General features: G+C 40.2%; 1 protein-coding gene across 1 annotated transcript in view; it reads right to left on the reverse strand.

Annotated features, from left to right (window-relative positions):
• The window catches only part of Lypla1 (lysophospholipase 1), a 32,185-nt gene that overhangs the window by 12,348 nt on the left and 5,362 nt on the right, over window positions 1-14,475 (reverse strand). Inside the window, exons 3-5 of the mRNA XM_021222179.2 lie at window positions 4,723-4,788; window positions 3,208-3,255; window positions 810-880 (exon numbers count right to left, since the gene is read on the reverse strand). Coding sequence (XP_021077838.1) covers window positions 810-880; window positions 3,208-3,255; window positions 4,723-4,788 — 185 coding nt within the window. The remainder of the gene's footprint in view (window positions 1-809; window positions 881-3,207; window positions 3,256-4,722; window positions 4,789-14,475) is intronic.

Genomic DNA, 14,475 nt, shown 5'->3' on the forward strand with positions numbered 1-14,475 from the left:
CTCTGCCTCCCCAGTGCTGGGATTAAAGGCATGCGCCACCACTGCCCGGCATATTATTACATTCTAATGCCATCATTACTTCAAGTCTCTTTAATGACTACATACAACTATTAAACTAAGTACTGTTTTCTCCATTACCTATGGTTTTGTCTGAGACAGACTTTGCTGTGCAGTCTAGGTTGGCCGTCTCTTATAATCCTCTTGCCTCAGTGTCCCACAGCCTAGGGTCATAGATGGGCACCAACATGCTCAGCTTTGCTTAAGTCGATCAAAACAAAGTCTCTACACAACAGAGCTCAAACGAAAGTGTATGTAGACTTAGTGGTGGTGGCGCATAAAGAAAGTATATACAGCCTCGTGATGGTCGCACATGCCTTTAATCCCGGCACTCAGGAGGCAGAGGCAGGTGGAATTCTGAGTTCCAAGGGCCGGCTGGTCTACATATTGAGTTTCATGACAGCCAGGGCTACCTAGAAAAACCAGAGAGGGAGAAGGAGAGGGAGGGGGAGGGGGAGAGAGACAGTAGATATGGTGGCAAAGGAGAGAGCAATCAGAACAGAGACAGTGGGCTGGGGGATATGACTCAATGGTAGAATGCTTGTATAGTATTTGTGAGACCCTAGGTTAGTCCCCAGCGTGGCAAAGGGAAGAAGGGAAAGGCAGGAAGTAAAGGAAAGGGACAGAGGGATTAGCTTCTGAAAACACTTAACTAGGTCACATTGAATCAAGCATTTAATCAAAATTTAATTACTGAACCTACTAAAATACTTATGACTATTTTTCCCTTTATAAATGCTTTTGGTACTCACCAGTTTCTGCTGCCTGTTTAATTCCAGATTCATCTTCCTGGGAATCTGGTGAAAGTCCAATGATATCAAACCTAGAATACAAGCACAGTGTGAAAGGCCCAAATCATCAATAAAAATATGATTTTTAGAAAACACACATACACACACAAAAAAAAAAGGCCAAGGAAAAGAACGATTTCATTCTAAAAGGCCAAACCTGGCACATACGTTTACTGACATCAAGGTAGTTTATAGAGAAATCACAAACAGCAGAACTCTCTGGAGAAATGAGGCTCAGTTTAAAATGTACTGCCGGCCAGGCTGGCCTCAAACTCAGAAATCCCCCTGCCTCTGCCTCCCGAGTGCTGGAGTTCTAGGACAGCCAGGGCTACACAGAGAAACCCTGTCTTGAAAAACCTAAAATAAATAAAAAATAAAAGTACTGCTGGGCGGTGGTGGCGCATGCCTGTAATCCTAGCACTTGGGAGGCAGAGGCAGGTGGATTTCTGATTTCGAGGCCAGCCTGGTCTACAGAGTGAGTTCCATGACAGCCAGGGCTACACAGAGAAACCCTGTCTCAAAAATAAAAAAAATAAACAAATAAAAAAAATAAACAAAAAAAATGTACTGGCTACAATTAACTGAAACATGTGAAGCTGATATCCTGTATGTTCCTTTTACACTAAAACACTGGTTCTCATGTTAAAAAGTTAGTGTCCCATACTTGCAACATCATAACAACCTAGAAAGTGCTTAATCCAATCTTACACTCAAGTAAGGACTTCAGCTAACAAGGCTAAAAAGTTTGTAGTAAATGTTAGTCATTTCCTCCGATTGTAGGTCAATGCAACAGGACACTTATGTGAATCACATCATTCTTGCATGTACTATCAACAGCTACTTATAATGACCTCTACCCATATTCTCCCAAACTTTTCATTATAGCACCATCTCAAATCAGAAGTCAGGGAAGCCATCCTTTGGCCCTTTGTGATTCTCTGCTGACAAGACGGACAACAGATACAACCTTTAGTTCACAGATGAAAATCTTGTCAGATAGAGTAGCTGAAAGAACCCAAAGTCAAGGGGAGTAGGGACTCATAAGGCTGTTAAGGAATTAAAGAAACAAACCAGCCAAGCTGAAGCGTGCAGTGAGTAGGAAAAGCAGAGTGGAGAAGACGACATGGGCTGCAGGACCTGGGGAAGTCTCACAATACACAGTGCCAAACCAGCCCAACCACTATGCTTACTTGTCAGGGCTGAATTAAATATGTCAGAGTTGGAACAGTTCTGCTTGACAACACTAAAGAAATGATTGCGTAATTAAATCTGAGAGAAGGAAAAATATTCCTAGAGAAGCAGCAAAGGGACAACAACCCAGGCAAGGTTGTAAATGTACCCACAGGACAAAACAGTAGGAGCTGGCCTGAAAGTCAAGTGTCAAGAGCAAAACATGACCAGTTGACAAATCCAGAGTCTCAGCAGTGGAAACCCAGAAACCCAGAAGTAGTACAGCAGGACCCTCACTGACTATACTTTCTGGCTGTGAAGGGCATGAGAGGCACCTTGAGAGAATGACAAGGCAATGGCCTTAACACCCAACCAGCCAGCCAGGAAGACAAGGAGTTGGCAGAATGAAGAGGCTGTGATGTCATCAGTGTGCATCTCATGACTTAAATGTTTGATAAATGAACCTAATAAACAGCAAATAGTGGGACAGATTTCTCTTCATTACTCCCAGAAAAAGGCTTTTCTACATCTCTCTTAACTCACAATTATAAAGTATGAATATTGGAATAAAGGTTATGCTTAAATGTTCTCTTGTAGTTTAAATGTATCTTAAAAAAGAATGCACAGGACCAGAGAGATGGCTCAGCAGTTATGAGCACAGATTACTCTTCCAGAGGTCCTGAGTTCAATTTCCAGCAAACACATGGTGGCTCACAACCATCTATAATGGGATCTAATGTCCTCTCCTGGTATGTCTGAAGACAGCGACAGTATATTCATATACATAAAATAAATAAGTAAATCTTAAAAAAAAAAAAAAAAGAAGAAGAAGAAGAAGAAGAAGGCAGCGGCGGCACTGTTGGCTATATAGCACATAGAAGAATTAAAAAAAAAAAAAAAAAAAAAAAAAAAAAGCGTATTCTTTGGCCCAGTGATTTCATTGTAACTGTTACATGCTATGCCTGTGTGTATTTGGTCCTGCCCATGAATGACTGAGTCTATGAGGGGAGAGGCCAGACTGTGTCAAGTTCTAACTCAATATATGATGCTACCCAGAGCAGGACACAACGTGACTAGTCCAGCCTCTCAAGGGACACCAGGAACTCCTGGAGGGCAGCACAAGATCATGAGCCACAACTTCTGGGGGAAAAAAACAAGGTCATTCATGAGGAAGTAAACACTTACTTACCAAGAAGGCATAGCCATATTCATATTTAATGTGACTGGCATCACAGGCCTAGGTGGAATAGAAACAAACAGCACATCAGAGTAACAGCCAAGTTTCACACTATGACTTTAACAAGTGTGACTGCAGTTCACACTTCCACCTTCCCAGCTCTGTTCTCTTTGTCCAGCCACTGCTTTCCGAAAACAGAGCAACTGTTGCCAAGGACTAAACTTGGCTCAGAACAAGTACTTTTTGTCTCCACGGCCTTACTTTATACCTGTAATTTCTATGAACTGAGACAATTAGAAATACACAAACAATTGAGACTCTGGTAAGAACATTTTATTGCCTAGCTACTATACCATTAATTCTCATATGCTTGGATTACATTTTGCTTATTCCTTAGTTATATGTCTGCTTGATTAAGAGACTTATAAATAAATATAAGCTCCACACAAGTGTCCATTATGTTCAACTCAAGTCTGTAATGAAAAACAGGCTGAGTAATCAAAAAATCCTGGTACAAGAGGAAAGGGGAAAGGAATGTGAATATATTCTTAATTACCAGAGCCACTATCCTCCTGATTCATACAACAAAACCCATTCAACAATTTATGAAAACATAAACTTCCCCAGGTTAGGAAACAGCCTTAGAGCAATTCAATTTAGGGGCAAATATAGTCAAGAATTCTGTCTCTTGTTTGGGCTCGCCACGCCACACTAGCCAAAGCATTCAGCTGCAGCCTACAGAGGTAAGTTAGCCCCTCTGCTGCAGGACAAGGAACTCCTCAGGTTCACTCCTCTTTGACACTCTTCTCAGTTGTCCTGCTATCATTTCTGAGGAGTGAGCACTAGCCCACTGGCACTGCTCCCAAGCTTCTAATGTCCTCCATGCTGCTCTCAGTAACCTTTCACCTCAAATTAGCAAAGCCAATTGATTTTCTGAGTTTGCTCAAAACTTGCTAGCTTCTTACTGAACCTAACATTTTCTGAAATAGGTTCTACAACCGTATCTACAACAGCATATCACACTGCCTCTAACTAATAAAAGTCTTCAATTTAATAAAGATTGGAACTTCACAGGCACTTATATATCTAAAAGAATTGTTTGGGGCGGGCTTTAAGTTCACTTGAGTTCTAGAAGAATTTTTTTTTAAGATTTATTTATTATTATACGTAAGTACACTGTAACTGTCTTCAGATGCACCAGAAAAGGGTATCAGATCTCATTATGGGTGGTTGTGAGCCACCATGTGGTTGCTGGGATTTGAACTCAGGACCTTTGGAAGTACAGTCAGTGTTCTTTCCCACTGAGCCATCTCACAAGCCCTAGAAGAATATCTTAAATTTCAAAAACGCAATCCTCCCTCCCCCCAGTTTTACCAAGAGAGTATTTTAGCTTTAAGTAATGCTACTAGTCTTCTTCTATTTAAAAGGGAAACAATTATATTCAAATATTTTTCTGGAAAAGCAAACCTATCACAATTTTGTTATAGGTTTTAAAGAGAAAAAAAGCTAAATATTAGAAATACTCACGCATGTGGACAGATGTATTTGATGTGGGAACTTTTGATACCTGCAAAGGCTTCTGCCCATCCATGCCTGGTAGAAAATTATGAAAAGCATGCTATTAACTACTGTTTTACATTCTAGTAAACTGGTATAGAACAGTACTTAAAACTTGTATGAGAACAGATGTTAGCTCCATCTAGTACCTGAGCATAAGGAGAGTGTGCTATTGAGCACATTGCAGACCTGGAAGCAAGGGTCATTCTCTAATGTTTGCCTAAACAGAGGAAAATGCTCTCTCCTGAGTTCTGTTAACAGACACTGCTGTTAGATTATATGATTTGATACATAACAGACCTTTAAAAACATCAGGAAAATTCTACAGCTGGTAAACTTTTAGCAATATAACAGAATACAAAATTAACACTAAACTCTGACACTCTTCTCAGTTGTCCTGAGAAGACAAAAGATAAAATATTAATGATTGAGAATCATTTAAATAAACAGTTGACATTCTTAGCAATCAGGAAAATACAGATTTTCAGATTTCATCTTAGCCCAACTCAGAATGTCCAAGATTAATAAGAAAGCAGAGGACAGTATATGTTGGTGAGGATGTGGGGGAGGGAACACTTATTGTGAGCGAGAGTGCCTCAAGAAGCTGAATCTATGTCACGAACCAGCTATGCCACTCTTGGACACATACCCAAAGGACTCTACATCCTTCTCCAAAGACACCTGCCCATCCATATTCACTCTATTCCTAATAGCCAGAAAAGGGAAGCAACCTGGATGGCCATCATCAAATGAATTTAAAGGAAAATGTGGTACATTTATACAATGGTACACTACACAATTCAGCTGATAAAAACCATGTTATCGTAGAATTTTCAGGTAAATGGATAGAGCTAGAAATAATCAACTTGCAGGAGGTAACTGAGACCCAGAAAAACAAATATCACCAGTTTTCTTTTATATGGGGATGTTTGCTTTTATGCTTCAGATATGTGTACACCATTTAGAATACCAAGAGGTCAGGGGTGGGGGTCTTCTAAGGAAGGGGATATAAAATACAGAGTTATAAAGGAGTAAAGGGAAATGAGAGCAGGAGGATTAAGTGAGGCAGGAATGGCAAGGCAGGGCAGAGGGACTGTGTAGCAGGACAACTAACCCGAACAGCTTTTGAAAGCCACATGAAGGCCTGCTGCTACCGATGCTTCCTAAAACACGTGCATACATACAAGGAATGTAAATTGATTTACCATATGATGGAGGGCGATGAATACCCCAACTAGTCATTATATGCTACCACAGAAAACCTCAGTAACAGGAATGGGTCACATCTTTGTGATTTGAGTTGCTGACCAAAGGGGTCCCATAGGCTGCCCCGCCCGCCCCCACTCTCAACCATTTAAAGGTCGTTGGCAATGCTACTGGGTAGCCCGTACAACCGGGTAAGACCCTATTGTTGAAGACACAGCATACTTATATCGAAGACACAGCATACTTATATCATCAAACATGGAGAAATCGAGCTGGTGCCCCGTTGGAAGTTTCACTCCTAGTGGTTAATGGTCATAGTGATAGACGGCTCTATACACAGTACTAGAGAAAAAAGGTAATCATCAATCTCACCCAGCTATGAATTCTCCTATCAATAATAGCAACCTGCCTACTCACCGGTGTAAGAATGTCATGAGTGTTAGGGGAGTAACCAACCACTTCCTTTTTAAATTTGTCTACTCCAAAAGATAGACCCCATAACTGATTCTGTTAATATCAGACCTTGGGTAAAACCTCATTAGTCTAGTAAATGAATACCTCAATAAAACAACTCCTAATGGTATACTGTTTGCTTTGTCATGGTTCAGTTGCTGTGAAGATACCATGAAAAAGGTAACACATAAAAAAGGCATTTAGCTGGGGGTTTTGCTTGTATTTTCAGAGACATGTTGGGGAGTGCAGCAGCAGGCATGGCACTGAGAGCTGAGACACATGGTAGCTGAGAGGTTACATTTGACCACAAGCAGGAGGCACACAAACTGTAACTAGACCTGCCATAGGCTTTTGAAACCTCAAAGCCCACCCTCAGTGACATATTTCCTAATCCTTCCTAAACAGTTGAAACCAAAACATTCCAATATGTGGGAGGAAAAAGGGAGTGACAAAGGACCTCATTCAAAGGACCACATTCTACTCTCTGGTCCACATAGGCTTGAAAACATATCATAATGCAAAATGCATTCAGTCCAACTTCACATCTCCATAATTCTTTAGTTTCTACAGTGTTTAAAAATCCCAAGTCCCAATTCCAATCCCTTTTGAAACTCAGGATACTTTCTTAATTCTAACACCCTGTAACATAAAAAAAAAAAAAAAAGCAAATTATATACTTCTTAATTGGGGATTCAAGGTTCCAGAGAGTTAAAGTCTATGACAATTATGGCAGGCAATCAGGCAGCAGGCAGGCAGGCAATCAGGCAGCAGGCAGGTAGGCATGGCACTAGGGTAGAAGCTGAGAGCTTTCATCTAATCCACACATCTACAGCAGACAGACAGACAGACACACACACACACACACACGGGGGGGGGGGATAGTAGAGACAGACAGACAGACAAGACCAGACAAACTGGACCTAACATGGGCATTTGAAATGTCAAAACCTAATCTTTCCTAAACATTCCAACTGGAACAAATATATGACATTCACATATATGACTCTGTAAGGGGCATTCTCATTCAAACCTCACATTGCTCACAATGCTCCTAATTCAGTGTATTGCTCAATCACCATCAGAAAACCACCTTCTTGCTCTAGAAGATAATTAATACAAATAACCACAACTTGACACCATGCAAAGTAAAATACTTTTGAGTGCTTAGTCTGGAATGGAATATATCTTTTATCAAACCCCTCCCCTCAAAGCTCAGGATTTATGCAGAAGAGGAGATGGGAAGACTGTAAGAGACAGAGGTAATGAATGACTTCAAGGAAACAGCATTTCAAGACACAACAGGACAGATGCACATAGAACTCAGAGACTGATAGTTCAAGTCAGACACAGTTCTAGCACAAAGGAGAGCAAGTAGGCGCCAAGTCCCACCCCTAGCCTAGAAGCTATTCACAACTGATAGCTGCTGGGAAAATATCAGTTCTCTTTAACCAATGACACTGGGTATGTGAACCACTCTAGCAGATCCCGTGTTCAGGAATAGTTGGCCAACACAAATTGGACCCCATATTTTTTTGTTTTTACTTTCTAAGAGAAAGAGCATGAAGTTGGATGGGTAGAGAAGAGGGCATCTGGGAGGAGTTGGGGGAAAGGGAAAAAACATATGATAAAAATAAACTGTATGAAAGTTTCAAAGAATAAACATTTTAAACACACAAACAGATGCTTAAAATAGAAGACCAAAATCCTTCTCCACCCTCCCCTCCACCAAATCTCACAGTCCTTCTACCCAGAAACAACTCATTTCGGTTGTTAATCTTACTAGGTTTCTAAGGCTGGCCTCATTCTTACTGTAACTGTCCGCTTTAGCTTTTCAAGTACTGGAATTATCGGCATGTGCAATATACCCACATACCTATAACACGGAGTTGTTCTAGTATTGTGCTCCCATGATCCTCCCAGGTGTAGAGGACAGGAATCACTTTTCTTCAGATTACTCACTACAACTGGTTATTGTTATTTGTTTATATGCCTCTAAGGGAGAACACGGTCTGCCATGTGTGGTTTGTCTGCCACGTGTTGCTTGTCTTTGATTGCACATTTTACTCATGTGACTCTTCTTAACCTTCAGAGTATAAATTATCTGATGCTCTGAATAAAGTTGACTGTTGCATGACAATTTTAGCTCATTCCACTTATGGGCTCCATTCTCCCAGGTCCCACTGCCTGTTGAATGATAAAAAGTAAATATGTGTGTATCTGTGTTCCTGGATTAAGATTTACTTGAAAAACTATTAAACATGTTTAAACAAAGAGCTAGAGAAATGGAATCAAATCCCCATGCTTATAGACTTGACACTGTGTTAAGTGGCAGGACTCCCTAACTCAATCCACAGCAAACAGCACCTTAGAGTCCCAGATGATTTTGCAGAAATTGATCCCAATTCTAAAATTCACAGGGGAATAAGAGAACCAGAATAAACAAACAAACAGACGTGCAAAAGGACAAAGTAGGAGGACTAACATAAAGTTACAACAAATATAACAGTAAGAAATAATGTAATACCAGAGTAAGGATAGACCTATAAATCAACTAGGAATCCAGAAATAACCACAACTGCTATCAATTAATAATTACCATAATAAGCCCGTTCAAAAAAGTCTTTTAAACAACTGTAGTTGGGCCAAATTAAACTATTTAATTATTAAATGTAGCAAACAAATCTAGAACTTACCAAATGACTATAAAAATAAACGAAAAAAATCAACAAAATTTAAAACTTGTGCTTCAAGGACACTATGAAGACGGTATAGACAATCTAAAGAAAAATAAAGTATGTACAAGTCATACATTTAATAGTACCTGTGGTGATTTGAATATGTTTGGCCCCCATAGATTCAGTTGGCCTACAGGGAATAGCACTATTAGAGATATGGCCTTGTTGGAGTCTTGTTGGAGGAAGTGTATCACTGTAGGCAGGCTGTGAGATTGCCTGTGTTTAAGCTCCACTCAGTGTGGAATCCAATTTCCTCCTGGTTGCCTTTAGATTAAGATGTAGATTCTCAGCTTCTCTAGCACCATGTCTGCCTGCAAACTGCCATAAATCTAAAACAAAATAAAATACAAAACCTTCTGGGTACTCTTAAGCACTTAGCTAAGTCAGAGGTTACTGAATTACAGCCAACCGGGGCTGTAGGTTGTTTCAAAAACAGAAATCCAAAAGTCAAACATTGTAATTAAATACATAAAACTTAAAACACACACACACACACACACACACACACACACACACACACACAGTTACCCCTGTAAAAGCCAACATCCTAGCCACATTAGAAACGGTTCATTCCTCACACACTGACAATGCTGTTTCCGTTTCTTTTCCAACTCATTAATGTATTCTGTTTTGGGATTTGTGCTAATGACCTCGGGGATAACTAAATAAGCCAAAAAAACATGAGAAGATTTCAGTTAATTAGAGCTCTGGGAACGGACAGTCACCAAAAACCACATTTATAAAACAATTGTCCACCAATTATTAAGAGTCCAAGTGGAACATAGGTTCAATTATCTTGCTCAAAGTATTACTGCAAGCCTGGCTGGTAACACACAGGTGATGAAGCCCAGCAATTGGATGGGTAGGGCAAGAGGATTGTTGAGCTTGAGGTCAACCTACACAGTGAATTAAAGTCACTTTAGAAGAGCTAGCAGACAGTCTCGTAAGGGGAAAAATCACCATATATAATAAAGCTTGATTTAGTGTGATTAACTAGAATTCTAGGCAGCCTCACCTCCCTGTAATCATATTTGATTGAGAAGTAGTGACTTAAATGTATGGCAACTAGGAAAATAAGATTCACACCAAAAAAAAATGTTAGTTTTACAATGCTTTTTAATATACAAAATCTTTTTTTCTTTTTTTCCTGATTTTTTTTTTATTTTTTATTTATTATTATATGTAAGTACACTGTAGCTGTCTTCAGACACTCCAGAAGGGGGTGCCAGATCTCATTACGGATGGTTGTGAGCCACCATGTGGTTGCTGGGATTTGAACTCAGGACCTTCAGAAGAGCAGTCGGGTGCTCTTACATCTTACATCTCACCAGCCCTCTTTTTTTCATATTAAATGGTCTATGCTTAAGGCTTTTGCACTTCTTATGGCTTGCTGTGGCTTGTATATTTATTTATATTCAATGATGAATTTAAAAAAATGGAGTACTGAGACCAGGAATATAGCATGATTAGCAGAGTGTTTTTGTAGCCTGCATGATGCCCTGTGAACTCCAGCACCCCACAAAGCAGGCGGAATGGAGACAGGAGGAAGAGTGGGAGGAGAGAAAAACAAGTATCGATGAGAAGGAAGAGAAATCAGAACCATCTCACTATTGAATGTAAGCCTGGGTGTGTGGAGACAGTTCTGCCTTCTAAGCACGAGGACCTGAGTTAAATCCCCAGAATACACATTAAAATAGAAAAAGCTGAGTATTCCAATACACTCAAGGTGAAGAAAGGTAGGACCCTGGGTCTCACTATCTAGCCGATTTTAGCCTACTTGGTAAGCTCCAGGCAAGCCAATGAGAAACCCTGTTTCAGAAAGACAAAGTTTGCTGGGTTCCACGGAATGATGCGAGAGGTTGTACTTTGGTCTCCATGCACACATGGAAACCTTCCCCCTAAAAAGAAATGTAAAATGGCACAATCCCTGTGACAATACCTTGGGAGTTCTTCCAAGTGTAGAATACTGATTCATCACTTCTACCCCAGCCAACAACATAGAGAACTAAACACCTACGTCCATACAAAAGCCTGTACATGAGTGTTCAGAGTAACACCATTCATAGAGGCCCAAAGGTAGAAATAACCCAAATATTCATTAGTTCTAGAACTGCATAGCCATGCAATGGATTATTTAGTAATAAAAGAGTACAGTACCCAGGACTTCAAGGATGGTTCCGAGTATTACACACTTGTTCTGCAGTGTGAAGACCTGAATTTGAATCCCAGCACCCATGTAGAAAGCATACAATGGCTGCACATGTCTATAATCCTAACCTTGGAAGATGGGGACAGATTCCATGAGCTTGCCACTCCACCTAGGCAAAACAGTGAGAGAAGGTTTCTCAAGCCAGTAAGATGGAGTGCGATAGAGGATTACAGTGACAGTTCTGCCCACATGTGCACACATGGGCATGAGGACCTTAACACTAGAGTGTATGCACGCCGCCCACAAAGGAAAATGCAATATTTATCTATGTCGCAACACAAATGATCCGGAAAAACACGCCAAATGAAAGAAGCCTGATGCCAAAGACAGTACGAGTGGGTTCCATTTATATGAAACGTTCAAGATAATCAAATCCACAGAAAATGAATGACTAAGAAATGCTTGAGAGAGGAGGAAAGAGACTGCCTTCTGTGGGATGCTGGAAATACTCAACTAAGGAAATGATGACTTTTGCACTTACTTTGCAAACAAACTAAAAATCACCCAATCCCATATTTTAAAGATGAGAATTTTATATTATATGGATTTTATCTCATTAACAACAATAAGCAGCCAGGCAGTGGAGGGGATTAATCCCAGCACTTGGAAGGCAGAGGCAGGTGGATTTCTGAGTTCAAGGCCAGCCTGGTCTATAGAGTGAGTTCCTGGACAGCTAGAGGTATACAGATAAACCCTGTCTCGAAAATCCAAAAACAAACAAACAGACAAAACAAAAACAAAACAACAATAAGCAGTAACCCACAATTAAATTTAGGTCATTGTTTCCCAATTTCTGTCCCAGTCACAAAATAATAAAAATTCTTAACATAAGAAAAACAAAAGGAGCTGGGCTATAGTGGTACATGCCTTTAATCTCAGCACTCAGGAGACAGAGGAAGGTGGACCTCAGTGAGTTTAAGACCAGCCAGGTCTATGGAACCAGTTCCAGGATAGCCAGAGCTACTCAGAAAAACTTTCTTGAAAAACTCAGGAAAAAAAAAAAGAAAAAGAAAAAGAAAAGGAATTTAGCATGATGGACTTTAATTTAAAGTGCCTTTAATCCTAGCACTTCAGAGGCAGAGGCAGGGGATATCTGAGTTTCAAGGCCAGCCTTGTCTACATCAATTTGTATCATTATTTTTCACAGCTATAAGAGCCTTAGAAGCTTTAAGAACAAACCAATATTAACCACAAACCAATATTCAAAACCTAATTAGAGTTTTTCTATGACCTCTGTGCACAGACAAGCATCCCCAAATGAATAAATACTGGGGGAGGGACGGAGGAGGGAGAGAGAAAGAAAATGCCTAATAAACCTATATAATGCAAGTTTCTAGGGCATTGTTTGATTTGGAATTTGCTTTTGTTTGAAATGGTCTGGCCAGTCTGGAGATAGGACTCAATGGTTAAGAGTATTTCTGCTCTTTCAGAAGACCACAGTTAGATTCCCAGCACCAATATTGTAATCTCAGTTCTAGGGGATCCAACAGGCACATGCATGGTACACACAGAGACACACACACACACACACACACACACACACACACGTGGGGAAAAATGTCTACACATAAACTAAAAATGATATAAAACTTAAAAAAGGGTTCTGCAGAGCTGTTCTGGTCAGGCTGTTTTCAGCCTTGTATAGCCTAGGCTGGAATGGAACTTCCAAACCTCCTGCTTCAGCCTCTATGTGCTAGAGTGAACTATGCTAGACATCACAACCAGCTACCATGCCAGAAGCTAGGGGAAACAATAAATCCTACACATTCACCCCCCGTCTGCTTATCTTTTAGAAGAGACTGCAAAGTAAAGTATGCTTTGATTGTGTTCCCTATTCGGTAATAACAACAATGATTCTACCCAGATGTATGCAAAAAATATCCCTAATTCCATCTAAATTCTCAACACATCTAAAATCTCGTCCACTGGCCAAAGGCAAAATGACTTAACATAGGTTGGACTCTTAGAGTGGACATAAAGATAGACCTGTGGGATGACCAGAGACTACTCTGCAACTATACCAAAAGAAGCAAAAGTGAAAAACCAAGAGGCCAGAGGAAAGTGGTACAGATAACCTTAGGGGACGGTGAGTGCTAAAACTATAAATTAAAATGTGCTGAGGAAATATTATCTTCTAATGCCAAATACCTTCTTACAAAATACTTTTAAATATTTAAAACATTAAATCAGGTAAGCATTTAACATTTTAAATGTTATATTCAATTATTACTCATAATCACTAGGCATCATCTTTTTTGTTTTGTTTTTTCAAGACAGGGTTTCTCTGTGTAGTCCTGGCTGTCCCGGAACTCAGAAATCCGCCTGCCTCTGCCTCCCAGGTGCTGGCATTAAAGGCCTGCGCTCCCACTGCCTGGCTGCTTGGCATCATCTTAACTAACTGATAAAATATAGTATCACTGGTACAGGAAGAAGGATAAAAATCATGTGTACCTGAGACAAACAGCACCAGTCAGTCATGTGATAAACCAGACTGACTGAGGTCAGCCCAAAACTGTCAAAGGCAAGCAATCACCAAAGAGGCAGTCTACAAATTAGTAGGTATTCTTTTTTTTTTTTAAAGACTTATTTATTTATTTACTTATTTATTTAATGCATGTGAGTACACTTTAGCTGTCTTCAAACACCAAAAGAGGGCATCAGATCCCATTACAGATGGTTTCGAGCCACCATGTGGTTGCTAGGATTTGAACTCAGGACTTCTGACAGAGCAGTCAGTGCTCAACCACTGAGCCATCTCTCCAAGCTCACAAGAGACAAGATAAAGACTGGAGAGATATATCAGTGTAAGCTATAATCCTGGACTTTACAGATAAACTGGCAGAAGCAGGAATGGAGCTGAGAGATGAGATGATGAAATTAGACAGAATCGATGGCTATGTTATTCGTGGGTGGGAATGTTGACCAGCAAGATACTTCAGACTTGCCACCAAGCCTGAGCCTGACCCTGGGCTCACATGGTAGAGGGAAAGAACCAAGTGTCAAAGCAAAAGTATGGTCAATTTTCTAAAAAACACACTTAAGTATAAAGGACTAATGAGGCAATATGGCAGGAGCCTCTCTCTCTCTCTCTCTCTCTCTCTCTCTCTCTCTCTCTCTCTC

This window comes from Mus pahari, chromosome 22 (assembly GCF_900095145.1).
Source record: "Mus pahari chromosome 22, PAHARI_EIJ_v1.1, whole genome shotgun sequence".
In the NCBI taxonomy this organism is placed as follows: Eukaryota; Metazoa; Chordata; class Mammalia; order Rodentia; family Muridae; genus Mus; species Mus pahari.